Here is a 26,921-nt window from a genome sequence, read left to right on the forward strand (position 1 = left end):
GGGCAGCTCTAGCAGGGCAGAAATTTGACGGACAGACTTGTTGGAAAGGTGGCATCCTATGACGGTGCCACATTAAAAATCACTGAGCTCTTCAGTAAGGCCATTCTACTGCCAATTTTCAGGCTATGGAGATTGCATGGCTGTGTGCTCGATTTGATACACCTGTCAGCAACGGGTGTGGTTGAAATAGCCGAATCCACTAATTTGAAGGGGTGTCCACATACTTTTGTGTATATAGTGTTACATAAGACCGAAGGTTACTTAAAGCAAAAACAAAAGGAGCATGTTCGAATCTGAAGGACAATTGTTGCATTTTAGCTAATTAGTAACTTTTCAACTACTTACTACATTTTAGCTACTTTGCAACTACATAGCATGTTAGCTAACCCTTCCCCTAACCCTAACCCTTTTAGCTAATTATTCCCCAAACCTTAACCCTTTAACCCAACTCCTAACCTTAATCCCTAAACCTAACCCCTAGCCTAGATATTGTTAGCAAGCTAGCTAATGTTAACCACCCCTAGCTAACGTTAGCCACAACAAATTGCAATTCGTAACATATCATAAGAAATGGATGATAGACATCCACAAATTAATGCATACCATACGAAACGTAACATATACTAAATGAAGTGTCTCAGATTTATGTACAGATTAATACTGAGACTTCGTTGCAATATTTCAGAGCAGGACAGGGGATTTCCACTGAAGACCTAGCCTGCATAGACATGTCTAAGCATCATGGATAGTTGTTTCACCCCACTCAAGTCTCTTAAATGACACATTTCATATTTTTACTGTCTCTTTTATCGTTTTTAGTTTGTCTTTTGAGGAAGGCAGTTTCTTTGTTTTGGCTGTTGTGTAAGATAATGTGTCTCTGATGCCATACTTCTCACTGTTTGCTATGGTCAGTTTTCTTTTTCTCACACACATACACTCCCCTACATGTTTATTTGGACAGTGAAGCTCAAACTTTTAATTTGGCTCTATACACCGGGATTTGAGATCAAATGTTTTGATGAGGCGACAGTACAGAATGTCGCCTTTTATTTGAGGGTATTTCATACGTTTTGCCGTTTAGAAATGCATGCACTTTATGTATCTAGTCCCCCCATTTGAAGGTGTCAGAAGTATTGTAGTCTTACTCTTTTTTATTTTTTTTATCAGAATCTTAAATGTTTCTGAACACCATTAATGTGGATGCTACCATGATTACGGGTAATCATGAATTAATTGTGAATTAGTGAGAAAGTTACAGATGCACAAAGATCATGCCCCCAAAACATGCATAGCTCTCTCACCATTACCAGTCACAGGAGGGTAGCATTTTTGGGGGGGTATGATATTTATGCCTCTAACTTTTTCACTTATCATTATTCATGATTCATTCATGATTATTTGTAATAATGGTAGCATCCACATTAGTATAGATGTGTTCAGAAACCTATTCTATTCTTATTTACAATAAAAGTGACTCCAAAATGACAATACTTTATTTACCATTTCTATTGGGCACAAAATAATCCGAAACACAACCAAAACAAACTGCAAGTGCATTCAACACGTTTGTAGAGTCACAAGCTTGATGTAGTCATTGTGTGCTAGGAATATGGGGCCAAATACTAAACGTTTTATTACATTTAATACACTATTTCAATTTGTCCAAATACTTATGAGACCTTAAAGTGCTTTCATTTCTAAATGGTAAAACGGATATGTATGAAAATACCCTCAAATAAAAGGTGACGTTCTATACTGTCGCCTCATATAAAACATTTGATCTCAAGTCCAAAATGCTGGAATATAGAGCCAAATTAAAAGGTTTAGCTTCACTGTCCAAATAAATATGTAGGGGAGTGGACACACACACTGACTATACTCTGACTATTGGCATGAAGGAGAGGGGTGAGGAGGAAGCATCTCTAGACTATATGGCTTAAATAAACTCACTGAAATGGACCAAACTGATTTGGGAAGAAGTAGATGTTAGAACCAGGTTGTGTGTCTGGTAGTGAAACCAGGGGCTTATCCAATGTGTGGCCTTCCTTCACCCCTGACAGGATGGGCTGGAAACCCTGTATGTTTTCTTAGATCTGTCACTGGCTGTATAGTTAGTCGTTGACTGCAGGCAGTGGAAACTGTGTGTCTGTGTGAGTATGTGTTTATCTCCTAGCAATTATTGCAATGGCTAACTTAGTTTAATAATTTCAGTAGTTATCACTGCTTTTCCTCTTGGCATGAACCCTGCATAGTTTGCCTTTAGTCAAGAGCATGAGTTGGGCGGGGGAGAGTAGGAAGGTTTTTTTTTTTGTCCGAAAAAAAGTGTAGCCCAGTCTTCCCTTTTTTCCCCCCCAGAAATAAAAGACCAAGTCTGCACTGAAAACCACAGAAGTCCAACTTGATGTAGTGTGTAGTTTGTGAACCACGCTCTTCACTGAACCTGGGAGAAATAAAGTGAATATTATTAATAATGTAGAAGTGACACTGAACATTGAGTGTCACCTACTTCAACAACACCAGAGACTGAGGAGCACAGGGGCCTGTTCAGGAGGGTGCATCGTTACAGAACGTTCAGATATAAATGTATGGTGTTGAACGGATATGATCGTCTGTCAGATAAAGTAGGGATTCATGTCAGCTCTATTCATTCTATTTTTATCTGCAACGTTCAGAACATATACACCCCAGCTCTACAGACCTGGGTCAAAAACAGAATGCTGGGAGCCTTTCACACAGAAATGTGTAAAAAAAGACGTAATACAGTGTTACCGGTCCCAGTTCTAGCAACCTGTGTTCCCTGTCTCCGTGTGTCAGTGAGGAGGTGATCACTGTGTTTCTGTACAGCCTACAGTCGAACTGGAGATGCACACACACTTCTGTTCTGGAAATAAAGTTATTTCATAAAGATGGTGTGTGTGTTTATTTATAAGGGCCACGTACCATAACATGCTATGAATGATATCACAGATTGTATGGAAAACATGAATAGATGTATTTAAAGCTGCAATATGTAACTTTTGGGCAACCAGACCAAATTCACATACACATGGGTTATAAATCTGTCATTCTCATTGATAGCAAGTCTAAGAAGCAGTAGATATGTTCTATGTGTGCTATTTCTATGCTTCCCTTAAGTGTCTTTTTGCTTCTTGTACTTTTGGTTTTGTACACCAGCTGAAAATACAATCTTTTTGGTTATTTAAAATATATTTCACAGCAGTTTAGATAGTATGGGTGGTCCCGGGGATCGAACCCACTACCTTAGCGTTACAAGCGCCGTGCTCTTCCAGCTGAGCTACAGAGGACCACATAACTGAAATTAGGTGAACTTTTATAATTTTAGCAACCAGGAAATGGCGGAGCGATTTCTGCATATTGCACCTTAAAATAAAAAAAAATCCTAGTCATGTTCATGTCTAAATGTAGCCATAAATGTAAGCGTACCATAGAATTAAGGGGGAAAATGCACACCTAGATATTTTTTGGGGGTGAATAGGCATGTTTTGGGCCCTTCCAACAACATACAATAGAATTTGATTATGCAATTGCATATGAGTGTGTCCTGTCTATCTGAAATCGAGATATAATCAGAAACCTGTCTTGCCCCTGTCTGGCCCTCACTGCGTCTGCGCAGCTCCCTCTATGCGTCAACGTCTTCTGACGTTTCGCAGTAGAATCCAGGAAGTGAAGAGTCGCTTGTTGTTTTTGGCTGATTGATAGCTAGCTGCCTTCTCACATTTTATTTGTTACTTTTCGCTGGCCGAAAATGGCGACTTTTATTTCAGTCCCGTTAAAGAAGTCGTCTGAAGTCGACCTAGTTAAACCGCTCTCGAAATTTGTTACGGCGTCATACCCGACGGGCGAGGATCAAGCTGAGTACATCCGATCTGTGGAGGAGTTGAACAAGCTGCGCAAGAGTGCTCTGGGGAGGCCGCTCGACAAACACGAAAGCTCGCTGGAAATCCTCATGAGGTTAGAAATACTACCAGACTAACGTAACTAGCTAACTCCAGTTAGCCACCTAACAGTTAGCTAGCTATTTCACCTGTGCGGAAAGGGCTAGGCTGCTAATTATAACTCCATTGCCGCACCCTGAAATTCTCGGAAGCACTTTTTCCTTTTGAATCATGTGTTTAACAATTTATGACAAGTTAACGCATTGACAATCAATCAATGTCCATATGATGTTACTGTAATTGCTCAATAACGAGTTCCCCATGTGAAATGAACCTGCTGTCAATTAGCAAAGTAGCTACCTAGCTTGTTTAGCTAGCTAGTTGGCTAACTTTTATGTTAGCCAATTCAAATAAACGTTAGCATAAAACAGTGACAATTAAGTAATGGCTATTTCCTTGCCAGAAGTTACCGACCCTACACTTACGCTTGTTTACAGTGAGGTGCACTGGGGTCAGAACGCAATCATGGTTACATTAAGACACCATAAAGCCTGTGCGAGAAATGGGGATGGGATATACCACTGTACTCCAAAATGTACCTTTATCCACACTGCTCCATCGAGAGGATTGAAAAATGCCCTTTAGTCCTCATTCTAACAATGCGCAGCCATTTTGCTAACTAGCATGAAAAGGGCAGTTTTCTGGGAAAACTAGCAGTATTTGAATCTTCTCTATGGAGCAGTGTGGATAAAGGTAACATGTGGATTACAGTGGCATATCCCATCCCTGCATTGAGGTACTTTGTCAGCTCCACGGTGTCTTAATGTAACCATGGTTGCGTTCAGACCACAGTGCATGAGTCAGTTTGACCAGGCAATATCAAATTTCAATGTGTCATTGTCAAATTCTCTAACTTCATCAAACCCATGAAGACCAATTACAAAATCTCCATGTTTCTAGCTAGTGTTTGTTATGTTATTACAACATTATACAAGTAACGTTAGTTTCAGGAGGGTTATGTGGGGGAGGTTTCAGGATGTCTAACATTACCTCCTGTGCAATAAAGACTCAGACCTCTTGGAAGGTCCCTCACTATAGCTTCTTGATAGATACTCAACTGAACCAAGATCTAGGTGGGAGGATGCAACACGACATAACTTTCAGAATAGAAATAGGCTATGCTATATCATGTACATATAATATAGTCCACCTGCCTGCCTCGGAGGCACTATTCAGCTAAATCCGAGCCATCTCATCTAAAAAGAATACCCCCAACCCACACTGGGAGATGGTAGGGATGTTTTGCATAGAGTTCCATGGAGGAAACGGGACTGCTATTTGGTTAACAAACCTCCTCTACTCTACCAAATAAGATGTCTCCAGTCCCCTGTGATATTACCACACGCATTTTGGAGTGATGACCTATTTACTTTTCTGACTTTCTATCCTCAGTTTCTCCAGCCAGTCATCTATTCTATACAGTAGGCTACAAGTGACATGAGCAGGATTTAGACTTTGCTCCCCTGTATAGAGTCAATTGACTAATAGTTTAGCCTTGTATTGTCCACAGAGCATTATTTAATACTAGTGTGTTAAAATAGAGCCTTAGCATCTCTGTTTGCTCTAAGGAGTGTTTGCTGGAGGAACTTATTCAATGTTAGCATAGGTTTGCTAGCTACAAGGTGGTATAGGGTCATGCTATTGCTGTCCTATGTTAGCATTCTGGCTATGCTTTGCTATACAGAGTTGGTAGGTGCCTAGGAGGTGAATCTTAGCATTGTAGCCTCTTCTTGGCTCTCAGCTCATGTACAGAGCGAGCCAAGTAGCTATGGCAACGGGCCTTGTATTCCATATCCCTTTCACAGCCCTGCAGACACAGCCATTGTGTCAGCAGCACTAGTCTAGTCACCAGCAGACCTGGCTGGGACAGAATTGTACAAATAATTTGTTTTCCATCAAATACTTGAGGTGCGCACTTTCCACATTAACTACCCCGGTGTAATGGAACAAATAGAAATGTACCCCGGAAATGCAAACTCTGTATGTACGTACTTTATTACTTTACAGCCTTATTCTAAAATGGATAAAATAAAATACATTCCTGATCAATCTACACACAATACCCCATAATGACAAAGCGAAAACAGGTTTTTAGACATTTTTGCAAATTTATTAAAAATAAAAAGTATTCACTATTCAGACCCTTTGCTATGAGACTTGAAATTGAGCTCAGGTGCATCCTGTTTCCATTGATCATCCTTGAGATGTTTCTACAACTTGATTGGAGTCCACCTGTGTTCAATTCAATTGATTGGACATGATTTGGAAAGGCACACACCTGTCTACAGTACCAGTCAAAAGTTTGGACACACCTACTCATTCAAGGGTTCTTCTTTATTTTTTACTGTTTTCTACATTGTAGAATAATAGTGAAGACATCAAAACTATGAAATAACACATGGAATCATGTAGTAACCAAAAAAGTGTTAAACAAATCAAAATATATTTTATATTTGAGGTTCTTCAAATAAGCCACCCTTTGCCTTGATGACAGCTTGGCACACTCATGGCATTCTCTCAACCAGCTTCACCTGGAATGCATTTCCAACAGTCTTGAAGGGGTTTCCACATATGCTGAGCACTTGTTGGCTGCTTTTCCTTCACTCTGCCTTCCAACTCATCCCAAACCATCTCAATTGGGTTGAGGTCGGGGGATTGTGGAGGCCAGGTCATCTGATGCAGCACTCCATCACTCTCCATCTCTGTAAAATAGCCCTTACACAGCCTGGAGGTGTGTTGGGTCATTGTCCTGTTGAAAAACAAATGATAGTCCCACTAAGCCCAAACCAGATGGGATGGCGTATCGCTGCAGAATGCTGTGGTAGCCATGCTGGTTAAGTGTGCCTTGAATTCTAAATAAATCAGACAGTGTCACCAGCAAAGCACCATCACACCACCACCTCCATGCTTTACGATGGGAACTACACATGCAGAGATCATCCGTTCACCCACACCACGTCTCACAAAGACACGGCTGTTGGAACCAAAAATCTCCAATTTGGGCTCCAGACCAAAGGACAAATGTCCACCTGTCTAATGTCCATTGCTCGTGTTTCTTGGCCCAAGCAGGTCTCTTCTTCTTATTGGTGTCCTTTAGTAGTGGTTTAGTGTTTTTTTTGCAGCAATTCGACCATGAAGTCCTGATTCACACAGTCCCATCTGAACTGTTGATGTTGAGATGTGTCTGTGACTTGAACTCTGAAGCATTTACACTGCTCAAAAAAATAAAGGGAACACTTAAACAACACAATGTAACTCCAAGTCAATCACACTTCTGTGAAATCAAACTGTCCACTTAGGAAGCAACACTGATTGACAATAAATGTCACATGCTGTTGTGCAAATGGAATAGACAACAGGTGGAAATTATAGGCAATTAGCAAGACACCACCAATAAAGGACTGGTTTTGCAGGTGGTGACCACAGACCACTTCTTAGTTCCTATGCTTCCTGGCTGATGTTTTGGTCACTTTTGAATGCTGGCGGTGCTTTCACTCTAGTGGTAGCATGAGACGGAGTCTACAACCCACACAAGTGGCTCAGGTAGTGCAGCTCATCCAGGATGGCACATCAATGCGAGCTGTGGCAAGAAGGTTTACTGTGTCTGTCAGCGTAGTGTCCAGATCATGGAGGCGCTACCAGGAGACAGGCCAGTACATCAGGAGATGTGGAGGAGGCCGTAGGAGGGCAACAACCCAGCAGCAGGACTGCTACCTCCGCCTTTGTGCAAGGAGGAGCAGGAGGAACACTGCCAGAGCCCTGCAAAATGACCTCCAGCAGGCCACAAATGTGCATGTGTCTGCTCAAACGGTCAGAAACATACTCCATGAGTGTGGTATGAGGGCCCGACGTCCACAGGTGGGGGTTGTGCTTACAGCCCAACACCGTGCAGGACGTTTGGCATTTGCCAGAGAACACCAAGATTGGCTAATTCGCCACTGGCGCCCTGTGCTCTTCACAGATGAGCACATGTGACAGACGTGACAGAGTCTGGAGACGCCGTGGAGAACGTTCTGCTGCCTGCAACATCATCCAGCATGACCGGTTTGGCGGTGGGTCAGTCACGGTGTGGGGTGGCATTTCTTTGGGGGGCCGCACAGCCCTCCATGTGCTCGCCAGAGGTAGCCTGACTGCCATTAGGTACCGAGATGAGATCCTCAGACCCCTTGTGAGACCATATGCTGGTGCGGTTGGCCCTGGGTTCCTCCTAATGCAAGACAATGCTAGACCTCATGTGGCTGGAGTGTGTCAGCAGTTCCTGCAAGAGGAAGGCATTGATATTATGGATTGGCCCGCCGTTCCCCAGACCTGAATCCAATTGAGCACATCTGGGACTTCATGTCTCGCTCCATCCACCAACGCCACATTGCACCACAGACTGTCCAGGAGTTGGCGGATGCTTTAGTCAAGGTCTGGGAGGAGATCCCTCAGGAGACCATCCGCCACCTCATCAGGAGCATGCCCAGGCGTTGTAGGGAGGTCATACAGGCACGTGGAGGCCACACACACTACTGAGCCTCATTTTGACTTGTTTTAAGGACATTACATCAAAGTTGGATCAGCATGTAGTGTGGTTTTCCACTTTAATTTTGAGGGTGACTCCAAATCCAGACCTCCATGGGTTGATAAATTTGATTTCCATTGATCATTTTTGTGTGATTTTTGTTGTCAGCACATTCAACTATGTAAAGAAAAAAGTATTTAATAAGATTATTTCATTCATTCAGATCTAGGATGTGTTATTTTAGTGTTCCCTTTTTTTTTTTGAGCAGTGTATTTTGGCTGCAATTTCTGAGGCTGGTAACTAATGAACTTATCCTCTGCAGCAGAGGTAAGTCTGGGTCTTCCATTCCTGTGGCGGTCCTCATGAGAGCCAGTTTCATAATAGCGCTTGATGGTTTTTGTGACTGCACTTGAAGAAACTTTCAAAGTTCTTGAAATGTTCCATATTAACTGACCTTCATGTCTTAAAGTAATGATGGACTGTCGTTTCTCTCTGCTTATTTGAGCTGTTCTTGCCATAATATGGACTTGGTCTTTTACCAAAATAGGGCTATATTCTGTATACCCCCCTACCTTGTCACAACACAACTGATTGGCTTAAACGCATTAAGAAGGAAAGAAATTCCACAAATTAACTTTTAAGAAGGCACACCTGTTAATTGAAATGCATTCCAGGTGACTACCTCATGAAGCTGGTTGAGAAAATGCCAAGTGTGCAAAGCTGTCATCAAGCTGCTAAATGACTCAAATGTAAATGTAAAATCAAGGCAAAGGGTGGCTATTTGAAGAATCTCAAATATAAAATATATTTTGATTTGTTTAACACTTTTTTGGTTACTACATGATCCCATATGTGTTATTTCATAGTTTTGATGTCTTCACTATTATTCTACAATGTAAAAAATAGTACAAATAAAGAAAAACCCTTTAATGAGTAGGTGTGCCCAAACTTTTGACTGGTAGTGTATATAAGGTCCCACAGTTGACATTGCATGTCAGAGCATAAAACCAAGCAATGAGGTCAAAGGAATTGTCCGTAGAGCTCCGAGGCAAGATTGTGTCAAAGCACAGATCTGGGGAAGGGTACCAAAACATTTCTGCAGCATTGAAGGTCCACAAGAACACAGTGGCCTCCATCATTCTTAAATGGAAGAAGTTTAGAACCACCAAGACTCTTCCTAGAGCTGGCCGCCCGGCCAATCTGAGCAATCAGGGAAGAAGGTCCTTGGTCAGGGAGGTGACCAAGAACCCGATGGTCACTCTGACAGAGCTCCAGAGTTCCTCTGTGGAGATGGGAGAACCTTCCAGAAGGACAACCATCTCTGCAGCACTCCACCAATCAGGCCTTTATGGTAGAGTGGCCAGACGGAAGCCACTCCTCAGTAAAAGGCACATAACAGCCCAGTTGGAGGTTGCCAAAAGGCACCTAAAGACTCTCAGACCATGAGAAACAAGATTCTCTGGTCTGATGAAACCAAGATTGAACTCTTTGGCCTGAATGCCAAGTGTCACATCTGGAGGAAACCTGGCACCATCCCTACGGTGAAGCATGGTGGTGGCAGCATCATGCTGTGGGAATGTTTTTCAGCAGCAGGGACTGGGAGACTAGTCAGGATCGAGGGAAAGATGAACGGAGCAAAGTACAGAGATCCTTGATGAATACCTGCTCAGGACCACAGACTTAGGTGAAGGTTCACCTTCCAACAGGACAACAACCCTAAGCACACAGAAAAGACAACGCAGGAGTGGCGAGTCTCTGAATGCCCTTGAATGGCCCAGCCAGTGCCCGGACTTGAACCCGATCTAACATCTCTGGAGAGACCTGAAAATAGCTGTACTGCAACGTTCCCCATCCAACCTGACAGAGCTTGAGAAGATCTGCAGAGAAGAATGGGAGAAACTCCCCAAATAGACGTGTGCCAAGCTTGTAGCTTCATACCCAAGAAGACTCGAGGCTGTAATCGCTGCCAAAGGCGCTTTGACAAAGTACTGAGTAAAGGGTCTGATTACTTATGTAAATGTAATATTTCCGTTTTTTATTACATTTACAAACATTTCTAAAAACCTGTTTTTGCTTTGTCATTATGGGATATTGTGTGTAGATTGATGGGGGGAAAAACAATTTTATCAATTTTAGAATAAGGCTCTAACGTAATAAAATGTGGAAAGAGTGAAGGGGTCTGAATGCTTTCCGAATGCACTGTTTGTTTTGGCATGCAGCAAACTGTGGATAGCTTTTTTGAGTTACTGCAAATACTTTAGGTCAGAGACCGAATAAAATGTTTGCGATGCGCTCATTAGCAGTTAGTTAGCATTCTCTGTGGAAGTTTACATGTACTTGTTAGCATTGGTAACGGATTACAGAGTATCAGTGGGTTTTGGAAATTGTGCCCCTTATGTTCAGTGCCAGTATTACCGAATATCCTGGAATAGCACAAGGTTGATATGAGAATCTGGATTCCGCCCAAACCTAGTTGGTCAATAACACAGTGTACACACCTCTATTTTCTGTTTGGTCCAAACACTAAAAGTGTGTTCTCCCTCTTCTCCTGTAGGTACTATGATCAGCTGTGTGCCGTGGAGCCCAAGTTTCCCTTCTCTGAAAACCAGGTACATATAACCTCATCCGGTCAATACAAAATACACACTGTTGCTGAGGGGAATGCACAACAGTACAATGGAAGACAACAATAGAATAAAGTATGTGTCTGCGTGGTACAGAGAATTACGTCACACATGAAACCGCTAATAAAAAAAGTAAGGTTTGTTTGATAATGTTGCTAATCTCTCTTTATGTGTTCCTGCAGCTGTGTCTAACCTTCACATGGAAAGATGCCTTTGATAAGGGCTCACTGTTCGGCGGCTCAGTCAAACTAGGTACGCTACACACACACACACACACACACACACACACACACACACACACACACACACACACACACACACACACACACACAAACGAGGCCTTCAGGCATGGTTGTTCCAGTAGGTGTAGGAGCCAGTAATATTGTATGATGTGTTTTTCGTATTTATAATCATTTGTTTTGTCATTATTATTGTATATCATTGTTATTATTTTAGGCCTATTTATTCATCTAAACCAGTTCTTTAAATATGCAAAATATGTTTTGTATCATTCTGTTGAGACATTTTCATTGGCTAATTTCAGTTCGATTTGTCTTTTTAATTGTGTGCTCCGTATTTAGTTAGGTTATAAGTATGCCTGTTGTAAAATAAATATAATTAGCATATTGCTGTCATAGCCTGTTCAAAGCTTTTAAGATTGAAAAACGTTTGCAAGTGTTTTGTTTCATTCTGTTGAGCCATTTTCTTTGGCCAAATTAAGTTCCAACTGTAATGTTGTGTTTGCCGCAATAATAATATCCTGCTTGTATTTTCCCTATAAACAACGGCTAGACTTACTTTTGGTGTGGCTATTAGCCTATTATACTGCCGGCCTATGAGATGAAGGCAGTGTGTACCGGCAATCCAACTGACTTGCACTGTTTTAGGCCTACCAGAGTTACTCCTATAATCTAACAATATAATGCTGATCTTTATAAAAAAATATTCTGATAGAAAATGTATGAATTAGCTGTATATATCTGTATAGCAGACGCAGAAGCCTTTCTGACAAGGATAAAGAAATGTCCTGTCGTATTATGCCACTGGCATATCTCCATCTGTCTCTGGGGCTAGGCCTAAGCTTTTCTTTTTATATTTATCTTTTAAATATTAATATCATACAGTGGACACCTAAGCCAATAGGCATATACAGTGGGGAGAACAAGTATTTCATACACTGCCGATTTTGCAGGTTTTCCTACTTACAAAGCATGTAGAGGTCTGTAATTTTTATCATAGGTACACTTAAACTGTGAGAGACGGAATCTAAAACAAAAATCCAGAAAATCACATTGTATGATTTTTAAGTTATTAATTTGCATTTTATTGCATGACATAAGTATTTGATACATCAGAAAAGCAGAACTTAATATTTGGTACAGAAACCTTTGTTTGCAATTACAGAGATCATACGTTTCCTGTAGGTCTTGACCAGGTTTGCACACACTGCAGCAGGGATTTTGGCCCACTCCTCCATACAGACCTTCTCCAGATCCTTCAGGTTTCGGGGCTGTCGCTGGGCAATACGGACTTTCAGCTCCCTCCAAAGATTTTATATTGGGTTCAGGTCTGGAGACTGGCTAGGCCACTCCAGGACCTTGAGATGCTTCTTACGGAGCCACTCCTTAGTTGCCCTGGCTGTGTGTTTCGGGTCGTTGTCATGCTGGAAGACCCAGCCACGACCCATCTTCAATGCTCTTACTGAGGGAAGGAGGTTGTTGGCCAAGATCTCGCGATACATGGCCCCATCCATCCTCCCCTCAATACAGTGCAGTCGTCCTGTCCCCTTTGCAGAAAAGCATCCCCAAAGAATGATGTTTCCACCTCCATGCTTCACGGTTGGGATGGTGTTCTTGGGGTTGTACTCATCCTTCTTCTTCCTCCAAACACGGCGAGTGGAGTTTAGACCAAAAAGCTCAATTTTTGTCTCATCAGACCACATGACTCCCATTCCTCCTCTGGATCATCCAGATGGTCATTGGCAAACTTCAGACGGGCCTGGACATGCGCTGGCTTGAGCAGGGGGACCTTGCGTGCGCTGCAGGATTTTAATCCATGACGGCGTAGTGTGTTACTAATGGTTTTCTTTGAGACTGTGGTCCCAGCTCTCTTCAGGTCATTGACCAGGTCCTGCCGTGTAGTTCTGGGCTGATCCCTCACCTTCCTCATGATCATTGATGCCCCACGAGGTGAGATATTGCATGGAGCCCCAGACCGAGGGTGATTGACCATCATCTTGAACTTCTTCCATTTTCTAATAATTGCGTCAACAGTTGTTGCCTTCTCACCAAGCTGCTTGCCTATTGTCCTGTAGCCCATCCCAGCCTTGGGCAGGTCTACAATTTTATCCCTGATGTCCTTACACAGCTCTCTGGTCTTGGCCATTGTGGAGAGGTTGGAGTCTGTTTGATTGAGTGTGTGGACAGGTGTCTTTTATACAGGTAATGAGTTCAAACAGGTGCAGTTAATACAGGTAATGAGTGGAGAACAGGAGGGCTTCTTAAAGAAAAACTAACAGGTTTGTGAGAGCCGGAATTCTTACTGGTTGGTAGGTGATCAAATACTTATGTCATGCAATAAAATGCAAATTAATTACTTAAAAATCATACAATGTGATTTACTGGATTTTTGTTTTAGATTCCGTCTCTCACAGTTGAAGTGTACCTATGATAAAAATTACAGACCTCTACATGCTTTGTAAGTAGGAAAACCTGCAAAATCGGCAGTGTATCAAATACTTGTTCTCCCCACTGTATATGCATGCAATGTCGTTATGCATTTGTTGCTCAAATCTCCGACAGCTGAACTGTAAGGTGGACAATTTTATATTTTAGGAAAGTAAAAACCAAAAAAACAATAGACTATAAAGTTTTGCATATGCTAAACATCAAAACGCAAGGAATAGTGTTTTTGTAATTTGTTAAAAGGCTGGTTTTAAGGACACGTAAATGTGGCTCATTTGGTCAATATCCATTGTTTATTGATGGCGCTGACTGCGTGGGTGGACACCCTAATGGGTTACGCACCCAATGCATACGGACGACCGGTACATTTCTCGAATGTCAGAGAAATTAAATATTTCAGGTCACTATGTCCGGCGCCAAATTTTCCTAATGGAAACCCTGCAACATACCTAAATGATTGCCTGTCTTTTTTCTTTTTTTTTCTTTTATTTCACCTTTATTTAACCAGGTAAGCCAGTTGAGAACAAGTTCTCATTTACAACTGCGACCTGGCCAAGATAAAGCAAAGCAGTGCGATTAAAAAAATAAAATAAAAAACAGTTACATATGGGGTAAACAAAACATAAAGTCAAAAATACAACAGAAAATATATATATACAGTGTGTAGCACACGCCAGCCCAGCTTTGTCTCGCACCTCTCGCTGTATCTCGCTAACACTATTGTGAGGTATGTCAGCCTCATGCCTGAAGCATGATGAACAGGAATGGCTGTGTATTTGTATAATGTGTGTGTCTGTGTGTTTTAGCCCTGGCCAGTCTGGGCTATGAGAAGACGTGTGTGTTGTTCAATGGAGCAGCGTTGGCCAGTCAGATCGCTTCAGAACAGAACCTGGACAGCGATGAAGGACTGAAGGCCGCAGCCAAATACTACCAGGTACTACTATAGTAATACTACAATACCGCCAAATACTACCAGGTTCTATAGTAACACTACTATTTATACCACATCTAATTACTACAGTACTACTAATACTACAGGCAAATACTACCAAAATATATAGTACTTATATTACCACCAGGTATTACTACAGGACTGCTAATGATATTACAGCCAATTACTACCTTTTATTATAGTAATACTTAAATACTACTTAGTAATAATATAACCAATACCCTCCCCCCTCTGTCTGTGTCTCTATCCATCTCTCTCTGTCATACTGTCTCTCCCTCTTTCTACCACCCCCCCTCCAGTTGGCGAGTGGAGCATTTGGTCACATTAAGGACACAGTGCTGTCGGCTCTGAACAGAGAGCCTACTATGGACATATCTCCTGAGACCGTAGGAACCCTCAGTCTCATCATGCTGGCTCAGGCACAGGAAGTCTTCTTTCTCAAGGCTACGTCAGGTACACACATACGTCACACACACACATACGTCACACACACTTTACACGTGTGTGTGTGCATGATTCGAGTAACCATTGTATCATTTTCCCTACAGATAAGATGAAGGACGCCATCATCGCTAAACTGGCCAATCAGGCAGCAGATTTCTACAGCGACGCCATCAAGCAGTGTCAGTACAAAGAGAACCTGCCCAAGGTATGTAGAAGTGTGTGTGTGTGTGTGAACTTCTTACTAGACAAATAAGGATAACACTCAGGGTGTGGAACTTTCACTATCTCTGTTCTGATTGGTTGATTACCATACAGTCTCCATTCTGATTTGTTAATCACTACCTGGGCTGTTTTCTCATTGGTTGTTCTTGTTCACTACTTGGGCTGTATTCTCATTGGCGCTTTCACCGTCTGACTCCCGTTCTTATTGGTCTCTCACTACCTAATAATGGGCTTCTGAATGTGTGTTTGAAATCTGACTGACCTGTCTTACAACTAAAAGACGCTCACACACACACACACGGTCTGGGGTGGGAACACATGGGCTGGACTTTGCAGACGCACACACTTCTCTGTATTATAGTTTGGGTGAATGTTGCAGAAAGGTTAATCACTCACTGCCTGTCCTGTTTTGTTCTCTCTCCCGTTATCCTCCGCTCTCTGCATGGTGGTGTGTGTGCGTGTGTTCCTGATTGGCTTCCGTGACGTGAAACTCGTTCGTGATTTGCTCTTGGCGGTGTTTGTGTTGTTCTTTGGTTTGCCCTTGGTTTGCCCCGTGTGTGGATGGTTTGCCCCGTGTGTGTGCGCATGTGTGCGCACTGCTCTGTGGTTGCTTCTCCCTGGTCAGTATATTTATTTCCAGGAGGTGTTTCCGGTGCTGGCAGCTAAACACTGCATCATGCAGGCCAACGCTGAGCTGCACCAGTCTATCCTCGCCAAGCAGAAGAAACACTTTGGGGAGGAGATCGCTCGCCTGCAGGTACACACACACACACACACACACAGCGCAACCCTAACCCGGTGGTTCCTACAGTGTACCCGACCTGAAAATGTAGTGATTTTCCTATGACCAAATAAACACAACCACTCAACCAAAGTCTTCATACTTTGTTTTCTATTCTCTTGTTCTCTCCATCCCTCATCACACTAGTTAGTGGAGTCTAGCCTCCCTTTATGATTGACAGTGCGACGGATCCAACTATCATTCACTCCTCTTGTCTCCTTCCCTCCATCCCTGCAGCATGCTACAGAGCTGGTGAAGACAGTAGCATCTCGCTATGATGAGTACGTCAGTGTGAAAGACCTTAGTGATAAGATCAGCCGTGCTCTGACCGCCGCTAAGAAAGACAACGACTTCATCTACCACGACCGCGTCCCTGAGGTCAAGGACCTGGAACACATCGGCAAGGCAGCGCTGGTCAAGGCTACCGCAATCACACCTCCGCTCAGCGCCAAGTTCACTGGTGAGAGAACGAGTACACACACAACCACTCAGCACCAAGTTCACTGGTGAGAGAACGAGTACACACACAACCACTCAGCACCAAGTTAACTGGTGAGAGAACGAGTACACACACAACCACTCAGCACCAAGTTCACTGTTGTGGGACACACACATTCTGTCACACACGCTTTTGCTTTTTGTGTAGATGTCTAATAGAATTCGCAAATGTGTGGGTTAGTTTCTGACGTGTGTGTGTGTGTCTCTCTGTATAGACTTGTTTGAGAAGATGGTGCCCATGGCGGTGCAGCAGAGTATGAGTGTGTACAGCCAGAGGAAGGCTGAGACTGTCAACAGACTGGTGGGAACCATGAGGGAAGCTACCAACCTCTGCAACGGGTATGGATGTTACTTTTATCATTTAACAATTGAATAGTGTTTGGCAACTCTATTGATTTGAATACATATATCAATAAAGACGACAGCGCACTGTTACATCATCATACACTGAGTGTACAAAACATTAGGATCACCTTCCTAATATTGAGTTGCACCCCCTTTTGCCCTCAGAACAGCCTCGATTCGTCAGGGCATGGATTCTACAAGGTGTCGAAAGCGTTCCACAGGGATGCTGGCTCATGTTGACTCCAATGCTTCCCATAGTTGTGTCAAGTTGTCTGGATGTCTTCTGGGTGGTGGACCATTCTTGATACACACAGGAAACTATTGAGCGTGAAATACCCAGCAGTGTTGCAGTTCTTGACACAAACTGGTGCGCCTGGCACCTAGTACCATACCCTGTTCAAAGGCACTTAAATATTTTGTCTTGCCCAGTCACCCTCTGAATGGCACACATACACAATCCATGTCTGTCTCAAGGCTTAAAAATCCTTCTTTAACCTGTCTCCTCCCCTTCATCTACACTGATTTGAAGTGGATTTAACAAGTGACATCAATATGGGATCCTAGCTTTCACCTGGATCCACCTGGTCAGTCTGTCATGGAAAGAGCAGGTGTTCTTAATGTTTTGTATACTCAGTGTACGTAGTCTTTATTGGTGGTGAAATGTGTTAATAATTAAACAGTGTGTTGGCATGTCTATATTGATAATGAATTCATAATTGAACAACAGTGTCCTGGCGTCTCTGAACCTGCCTGCGGCTCTGGAGGACCTGTCTGGAGATTCTATCCCACAATCCATTGTTGAAAAGGCCCACGCCATCGTCCAGCAGGGGGGGCTGCAGAGCATAGAACAACTGATCCGAGACCTGCCGGAACTACTGACACGCAACAGAGAGATCCTGGATGAGGTATATACACACACACACACACACACACACATGTTCATATACCCATGATATGTATTGTATAATGTGTGTGTTTGTTTGTAGTCTCTGAAGATGCTGGATGATGAGGAGTCGACAGACAGCGAGCTGAGATCCAAGTTCAGCCAACGCTGGAACAGAACTCCCTCTGGAGACCTCTACAAACCACTTAGAGCAGGTACACACACACACACCTACTCATGCCTACACACACATCCAAAAACAAACATACTGATAGGTGTGTTGTGTACTACCTTGGAATGAAATGATATTTATTTATTCTTCTCTACCTCCCCTCCACCTCCGGCGGGCCAGAGGGTGGTAACTTCCGTAGTGTTTTGGACAAGGCAGTGCAGGCTGACCAGGTGGTCAAGGAGCGTTATAACACACACTGTGAGATGATCGCTCTGCTCTGTAAACCTGAGGCTGAACTCACCGCTGCCATACCTTCAGCCAACCCTGCTAAGACACTGCAGGGCAGCGAGGTGAGGGATGGAGTGTGTGTGCTCTAACAGTGTACATCCTTTTCGTGTGTGTGTTCTAACAGTATGTATTCTCCTCTCTCCCTCTAGGTTGTGAGTGTGTTGCGTTCCCAGCTGTCCCAGCTAGAGGAGGTGAAGAGAGAGAGGGAGGTGCTGGAGGCGGAGATTAAGGGCGTGACCTTTGATATGTCCTCCAGCTTCCTGACGGCTCTGGCTCAGGACGGGGCCATCAATGAGGAGGCACTATCAATGAGCCAGCTGGACCAATCATACGGCAGCTACAGCCAGAGGGTTCAGGCCAGCCTCCGCTCTCAGGAAGAGCTGTTGGGCAATGTGCAGGTAGGCTACACACACACACACACACACACACACACAGAGAGATACGCTCGCCTAAACACACCTATACACACTTTCCACAAAAACATTTTTCAGATGGCGAGAAATGTTACGTTATTGATTCTCTCCTTCTCCAATTGTTGATTGTCTTCACCCCCAGGCATCTCACCAGGAGTTCTCCAGTCTGAAGCAGTCCAACTCTGAGGCTAATGATCGTGAGGAGGTGTTGAAGAAGCTGGCCTCGGCCCACGACAGCTACGTCGAGATCACCAAAAACCTCAGAGAGGGCACCAAGGTAACTGTCGCCTAGGGAATGGCAGGGAGGGTTGTCTCTAGGGAATGGGTGGGTTGTCCAGGGAAAAGGAGGGCTGTTTCTAAGACGGTGTCACCCAACAATACACATTTTTGTTCTAACACCGGAAAAACACAACCGATTGAACTTGACAAGGGCTTGATGATTGGTTGACTTTGGTTGTCTCTGTCTGACCAATCACCTTCTCGCTCTCTGTAGTTTTACAATGACCTCACAGAGATCCTGCTGAAGTTCCAGAACAAGTGCAGTGACATCGTCTTTGCCCGCAAGACAGAACGGGATGAACTACTGAAGTATGTGGTGGTGATGTTGTCTCTATAACGATGCGTCAATTGTTATGAATATTTGTAATAATCACTGCATTGTCTTATTAATGAAATATCATTGATTACATCATGTTTTTATGTGATTGGTGATTCATGTGAACTAGAAATGACCATGACTAGCAACTGATGTTGGGGTCGCCGTGGTGACCGCTGACTGACATTGCTGCTGTTGTGGTTATCCACCCAGGGAGTTGCAGCAGAGCATCGCCAGGGAGCCCAGCGCCCCGTCCTTCTCTGTCCCCGCCTACCAGACTAACCCCACCCCCACCGCCGCCGGACCAACCCCCGCACCTAGGACTGTCTTCGTAAGTAGCCAATCACAGCTCGGTAGGTTGGAGGGAGGAGCCAATCAGAGGGCAGCTCTGTGCCAAAGAGAATTCAATTAAACTTTCCCGGTTCACTGGGTAGGCGGAGTTTGCATCGGGTGAAAGTGATTGCATTGTAACCGGGCTGCCTCCCGGGTGTGTCGGGTGCCCCATCCAAAGCCGATGGTGAAGTTGGCTCAACAGAGTGACGTATGTGAAGCACGTGGAGTAATGACTTACGATATGACTGTTTGATTTGAGCAGTTTTACCCAGTCGTGACGGGCCATAGCCCGGTGCACCCCGGTTCAGCCTGATCCAACTCCCTCAATCACCACAGAGACATGACTGTAATAGTGTCTCTTATTGTGACGTTGTAAAAATATCCCTTTTCAAGCAATCAATTAAATGTTTATCAGCAGTTGTCATAAGGTTTACTATTTATCTATTTTGATTATGATTTTTATTGACCTCAGATCTTCCTCTCCCGTTCCCAGCAGCCCCAGCAGCCCCAGGCGAAGGCCCAGCCACCCGAGCGGCCCCCTCCCCCTGCCTTCACTACCCAGGCCGCCTCCGCACCAGGCAACCCTCCCAGTAACCAGCCTCAACCAGTAAACCCCCCACCCATGGCCCCTCCCTCAATGGCCCAGGGACCGCCTTACCCCACATACCAGGGATACCCCGGGTGAGTCAATCAAATCAATCAATATCGTTATTGTCCCAGTTGGCAGGCTGTGTGAGTTGCAGAGCTGTAACCCGTCCGTTGTTCCAGTCTCAATTCCATTGCAGTCTCACTTCTGTTAACTCTCTCTCTCTCTCTCTCTCTTCTAACTCTCCCTGTCTTCTCTTTCACATACACACTAACCTCTCTTTCTGTGTCTCCAGGTATGCCTACCAGATGCCTATGGGTTATAACCCGTATGCAGCGTACGGCCAGTACAACATGCCCCCCACTATGCAGCCCAACATGCAGCCCTACGTCCCCTATCAGCAGGCCCCAGCACCCGGACAGGGGAGCTACCCCGGGGCCGCCCCCACACAGCAGCACCCCCCCTACATCTACCAACAGCAGCCCCAGCAACCACCACCACAGCCATACTACCCACAACAATAACTACTTTATCTATCACTCCTCTCTCCTCCATACCTCCCCTCTGCTATCCCTACTCAAACCGACAGCAGAAACCATGCTACTACCCCCAGCAATAACTCCTCAATCTCTCCATCACTCTCTCCCTCCTTCCATCCTTCTCTCCTCTCCCTTACTTACTTACATTGCACTTCTAGCACTCCACCTTCGCTCCTTCCCTCTCTCCGTCCCTCCCTCCTCTACCCTCTCTCTCTCTCCCTCCTCTACCCTCTCTCTCTCCCTCCTCTACCCTCCCTCCCTCCCTCCTCTACCCTCCCTCCCTCCTCTACCCTCCCTCCCTCCCTCCTCTACCCTCCCTCCCTCCCTCCTCTACCCTCCCTCCCTCCCTCCTCTACCCTCTCTCCCTCCCTCCTCTACCCTCTCTCCCTCCCTCCTCTACCCTCTCTCTCTCTCTCCTCTACCCTCTCTCTCTCTCTCCCTCCTCTACCCTCTCTCTCTCTCCCTCCTCTACCCTCTCTCTCTCTCCCTCCTCTACCCTCTCTCTCTCTCCCTCCTCTACCCTCTCTCTCTCTCCTCTACCCTCTCTCTCCCTCCTCTACCCCCTCTCTCTCTCCCTCCTCTACCCTCTCTCCCTCTCTCTACCCTCTCTCTCTCTCCCTCCTCTACCCTCTCTCTCCCTCTACCCTCTCTCTCTCTCTCCCTCCTCTACCCTCTCTCTCTCTCTCCCTCCTCTACCCTCTCTCTCTCCCTCCTCTACCCTCTCTCTCTCTCTCTACCCTCTCCCTATAACCTCTCCCTCTACCCTCTCTCTCTCTCTCTCTCTCTCCCTCCTCTACCCTCTCTCTCTCCCTCCTCTACTCTCTCTCTCTACTCTCTCACTACTCTCTTTCTCTACTCTCTCTCTCTCTACCCTCTCCCTCTACCCTCTCTCTCTCCCCTCTCTCTCCCTCTACCCTCTCTCTCCCTATACCCTCTCTCTCTCTCTCTATCCTCTCTCTCTCACTCCTCTACCCTCTCTCTCTCTCTCTCTCTCCCTCATTCCCTCCCTCTACCCTTACTCCCTCTCTACATACTCATCCACTAACCAGCTCCTCTGTTGTATTTTTTTATATTATTTTTCTAATTATTGCGTTAATTCTTTATTTAAGTCCTGACTTCTCTTCCTGGTCTAACTGACTTCCTGGTATGGGCCTAGGTCAAAAATATAAAGGTTAGGATAAGAGGATTCTAATATCCCATAAGTCTTTGCATAAATGCAGAAGAATTCTAAACAATGGGACTAGCAATGCTAGCGAAAATGACTGGAAGTGAATGTTAGCAGTACAGAAAGTTCGGCATCAAAGTGGCAAATAAACACAATTGTAGTGAATTTCAGCTAACTAGTCAGCAAACACATACCATAACTGTTTTACTGTCATTCTTTTCATAAAAAAAAAAAAAATCAAATTATCTACAGACCCTTTATTACTTGATTTTTCCGACCACTGGTCACGTTTTCAATGCTAATCCTGTAGAATCAGCAATGGCTAGCTCCAATTAATTTGTTTAATTTGCCGCATGGAATTATTGCATTGTCCTAACCTGTATATTTTCAGCCTAGGTATAGGCCGGCCACTGTAGAACTCTAGAGGAGCTGCAAGTCATTCTTGGATGAGGGGGTTGGGGTCTATATAGGCATGATTCCTTATTTGGGAGTGAGTGGGAGGGGTCACATTCAATGTCACTGAATGAAGGACCTGAGGACCCAGGGTTGTATTCAGGAGGGAGAAAACGTTTGGAAACTGAATGAAATGGGGATTTACAACTTGAACTTGTCCAATAAAAGAAGCAAATGTTCCTTCTGTTTTCAAACCGTTGTGCTGCTGAATACGACCCAGCTCCGATCTCTCAGCTTAACGCCTGGCTCTTCTATAACAACTATATCCTATTTTTGTATTGAGTAATGCTGATGTAATAATCCAATAAAAACGGCCTGTAGGTTTTTCTAATTTAGATAAGGACTGTTGGAGATGCACTCTCTCACTGCTCGCTCTCTCTGTTGTCTCCCTCTCAATTATCACTCTTCTCCTCTCTGTCTCTATCACTCCTCTCGTCTCTCTCTCTCTATCACTCCTCTCTCTCTCTATTACTCCTCTCCTCTCTGGGGATTGTCTTTCTGTTTTACTATCAGAGTAAAGCTGTAAATGGCTGTAGATGTTTTTCTGGGATAAAGGTTATTATATATAAATATATAAAGACTGTGGTTAACCCAACGACGTTGTTTCTCTTTGGTTCTAATGTGATTAAAACACCTCTGCATACCAGACACCCGTCTCTCTGTGTTTGTGTGGCAGTTCGCTGAGTATTTTACTTTCTGCTGAACATATTCTTTGGTCTTCAGCACCATAGACATATTTATATACCATTTATACATCCTTGTCCAGTCTGCTAAAAGCTACTGATGTAATATTCTACATTATGTTGCTGTAGTTGAAGGTAGTAGCCAAGAGAGGGCAGGCATGTCCCTGAGAGCAGGGCATCAATTGAGATGGTTGGAACTTCGACTTACCTGAGATAGATGTAAGGTTATTGCACCTGTCTCACTTTGCATGTATATAAACAAACACACAGACAGTTATTTTATTTGTGACTGTTAATTCTGTTCCACTAATTACACACCTGAGCTCTGGGCGTCTCCAGGTAAATTATTATGCTAATTATGTTCCACTGTGTGTGTGTGACAGATGGGCGTCCAGTCTGAGGTCTGGGAGGAGAGATGGAGAGGTCAGCTCCGTAAGACTCACCTTCTCGCTCTCTCCATCTCCCTCCATCTCTCAGACAGGATGAGTGTAGCGGAGTACAGTTTCACTGTGTTCATCTAAACTGTCTGCATGTCGCCAGTCTTTAATTCTAACACAACATGTAGCTACAGGAGTGTCACTTTTAATTGCACTGAAAAAGAAGGGAAATTAGAGGGGGAGTGGGAGAACATAATGGTGACAGATTATTAATTACCCAGCATGCCAGAATGACTCACTAGTGCGCTCAGCTCCGCGCTGTAGCACCCGTTCACTGTCACACGGATATGATCTACTACTGGTGGACAGAGGCACTTAGACAAACACCCACACCAACTCTCTGATTGGGGTCCCCTACCATGTCATTCCCTGCCTAAACAACCAAGCAATACATGGGCCTGAACAAAGGCGATTCAAGAATAACCTTGATTGAGACCTGAAGACTTGTGTTAGCTCCCCACGCTCATAGGTATAGCATGCATAGGCTTTAGCTCAGAGAGCTTACAGTAATGTAGTAAACAGACAATCCAAATTCAAACCCAGTCAGTCACACGTAAACATATGCCTAAAGACGTGCCCTTTGCCCTCAAGTGTATAGACATACAGACATACACACAGACACACGCAAACATACACACACATGACATACCCGCACCCAGTGTTACAATGTGCTCTCTGTGACTTTGTGCTTATGGTAGGAGTGATTAATGTTCTCCCAGAAGTCTGTTCTCTTCCACTGATGATAGAGATAATGAAAGCGACATGTACAAACACATACACACACACACACGTTTGTTTTACTATCCTTGTGGCGACCAAACAATTGATTCCCATTCCAAATCCTATTTTCCCTAACCCTTAAAGCTGCAATATGTAACTTTTTGGGCGACCTGACCAAATTCACATAGAAATGTATGTTATAGATCTGTCATTATCATTGAAAGCAAGTCTAAGACCCCCTAAAAAAAAAAGTCTAAGACGCAGTAGATTTGTTCTATGTGCTCTATTTCTATGCTTCCCATTCTTAAATTTCGTTTTTGCGTCTTTTACGTTCGGTTTTGAACACCAGCTTCAAACAGCTGAAAATTGAATATATACTTCACAGCGGTTTAGATACTACAATAATTTTCTACACTATACTTGCTTATTTTGTCACATAAACTGAAATTAGAGTTTTAGCAACCAGGAAATGGCGGAGCAATTTCTGCATAATGCACCTTTAACCTAACCCTAACCCTAAATCCTAATCCTAATTCTAACCCTAATTGTAACCCTAAACCTAACCTCTAACCTAAAATAGGCTTTTTCCTTGTGGGGACCGGTGAAATGTCACCACCTAATTTTCTTTGTTTTACTATCCTTGTGAGGACACAGTGACAGTTGCTGCATTGTTGGGTCAGGTCTATGTCTGTCTGTCTGTCTCTGTGATCTGTTACACTGTCCCTGATGACTCAGCCATAAAGGCAGAGGACGAGGATGTGAGAGGGGTCTTGGAATTGTGTGTGTGGTCTAACTTTACTATCCTTTTGGGTTCCAAAAGTCCTCAAAGTGAGGACATTTCGTCGGCCCCCAAAAGGCTATTTAGGGGTTAGGTTTAGGTTAAGGGTTAGGGAAAATAGGATTTTGAATGGGAATAAAATGTTTGGTGCCCACTTGGATAGTAAAACCAACAGTGTGTGTGCGAGTGTGTGTGTTCCCCTGGCCTTCATCCCACTGGAGCAGGTGGCACTGCTGACGTACTGTCTCCCCAATGCACACACACACACTCTGCTGTCTGTTCTCCAGTGTCAGTCTCTGTGGATTCTGCCGTGCCTGAAACTCACTTATCATATCTGAGGGCTTAACTGTCCCTCTCACTGACACACACAGCTGAGTGACCCGTCTTTAGTAGCAGAAACACTGACACACACAGCTGAGTGACCCGTCTTTAGTAGCAGAAACACTGACACACACAGCTGACTGACCCGTCTTTAGTAGCAGAAACACTGACACACAGCTGAGTGACCCATCTTTAGTAGCAGAAACACTGACACACACAGCTGAGTGACCCGTCTTTAGTAGCAGAAACACTGACACACACAGCTGAGTGACCCGTCTTTAGTAGCAGAAACACTGACACACACAGCTGACTGACCCGTCTTTAGTAGCAGAAACACTGACACACAGCTGAGTGACCCGTCTTTAGTAGCAGAAACACTGACACACACAGCTGAGTGACCCGTCTTTAGTAGCAGAAACACTGACACACACAGCTGACTGACCCGTCTTTAGTAGCAGAAACACTGACACACACAGCTGAGTGACCCGTCTTTAGTAGCAGAAACACTGACACACACAGCTGAGTGACCCGTCTTTAGTAGCAGAAACACTGACACACACAGCTGACTGACCCGTCTTTAGTAGCAGAAACACTGACACACACAGCTGACTGACCCGTCTTTAGTAGCAGAAACACTGACACACACAGCTGAGTGACCCGTCTTTAGTAGCAGAAACAGTGACACACACAGCTGACTGACCCGTCTTTAGTAGCAGAAACACTGACACACACAGCTGACTGACCCGTCTTTAGTAGCAGAAACACTGACACACACAGTTGAGTGACCCGTCTTTAATAGCAGAAACAGTGACACACACAGCTGACTGACCCGTCTTTAGTAGCAGAAACACTGACACACACAGCTGAGTGACCCGTCTTTAGTAGCAGAAACACTGACACACACAGCTGACTGACCCGTCTTTAGTAGCAGAAACACTGACACACACAGCTGAGTGACCCGTCTTTAGTAGCAGAAACAGTGACACACACAGCTGACTGACCCGTCTTTAGTAGCAGAAACAGTGACACACACAGCTGACTGACCCGTCTTTAGTAGCAGAAACACTGACACACACAGCTGACTGACCCGTCTTTAGTAGCAGAAACACTGACACACACAGTTGAGTGACCCGTCTTTAATAGCAGAAACAGTGACACACACAGCTGACTGACCCGTCTTTAGTAGCAGAAACAGTGACACACACAGCTGACTGACCCGTCTTTAGTAGCAGAAACACTGACACACACAGCTGACTGACCCGTCTTTAGTAGCAGAAACACTGACACACACAGCTGACTGACCCGTCTTTAGTAAGCAGAAACACTGACACACACAGCTGACTGACCCGTCTTTAGTAGCAGAAACACTGACACACACAGCTGACTGACCCGTCTTTAGTAGCAGAAACATAAACCTAGAAAAGACACACAGTAGCTTACAGTACGTACAGGATCTTACTCCATCTCTATTTTTCTTTCTATCTTGGTTGTCACCTGACTTCCGTCCCCACTCCCTTCCCATCACCCACTTAGGTTAGCTACACA

At 44.3% G+C, this 26,921-nt stretch overlaps 1 protein-coding gene across 3 annotated transcripts; it reads left to right on the forward strand.

Annotated features, from left to right (window-relative positions):
- The first annotated feature begins 3,684 nt into the window (after positions 1 to 3,684).
- Positions 3,685 to 23,083, forward strand: LOC311117413 (programmed cell death 6-interacting protein-like). Of its 3 annotated transcripts, none has more exons than XM_084157518.1 (18): positions 3,685 to 3,972; positions 11,015 to 11,069; positions 11,267 to 11,336; positions 14,575 to 14,702; positions 15,020 to 15,173; positions 15,269 to 15,369; positions 16,012 to 16,143; positions 16,405 to 16,627; positions 16,881 to 17,004; positions 17,738 to 17,915; positions 17,997 to 18,108; positions 18,246 to 18,415; positions 18,503 to 18,751; positions 18,909 to 19,043; positions 19,260 to 19,354; positions 19,575 to 19,692; positions 20,188 to 20,375; positions 20,576 to 23,083. In XM_084157518.1, the coding sequence occupies exons 1-18, from the start codon at positions 3,767 to 3,769 to the stop codon at positions 20,802 to 20,804; spliced, it is 2,667 nt and encodes an 888-aa protein (XP_084013644.1). In that variant the 5' UTR covers positions 3,685 to 3,766; the 3' UTR covers positions 20,805 to 23,083. The 3 variants fall into 3 exon arrangements, with proteins under 3 accessions (XP_084013644.1, XP_084013645.1, XP_084013646.1); XM_084157519.1 differs by having other exon boundaries at positions 20,191 to 20,375; XM_084157520.1 differs by having other exon boundaries at positions 16,027 to 16,143.
- The last annotated feature ends 3,838 nt before the right edge of the window (positions 23,084 to 26,921 follow it).

Source organism: Coregonus lavaretus (genome assembly GCF_964263955.1).
Source record: "Coregonus lavaretus genome assembly, chromosome: 3".
NCBI lineage: Eukaryota > Metazoa > Chordata > Actinopteri > Salmoniformes > Salmonidae > Coregonus > Coregonus lavaretus.

Bases quoted from the DNA above. Each gene is read 5' to 3' on its own strand.
- LOC311117413 (XM_084157518.1), top strand. From the start codon at position 3,767: ATGGCGACTTTTATTTCAGTCCCGTTAAAGAAGTCGTCTGAAGTCGAC. The intron at 11,070-11,266 runs GTACATATAACC...GTGTTCCTGCAG, and splicing joins TTCCCTTCTCTGAAAACCAG to CTGTGTCTAACCTTCACATG. The intron at 19,693-20,187 runs GTAAGTAGCCAA...TCCCGTTCCCAG, and splicing joins CCGCACCTAGGACTGTCTTC to CAGCCCCAGCAGCCCCAGGC.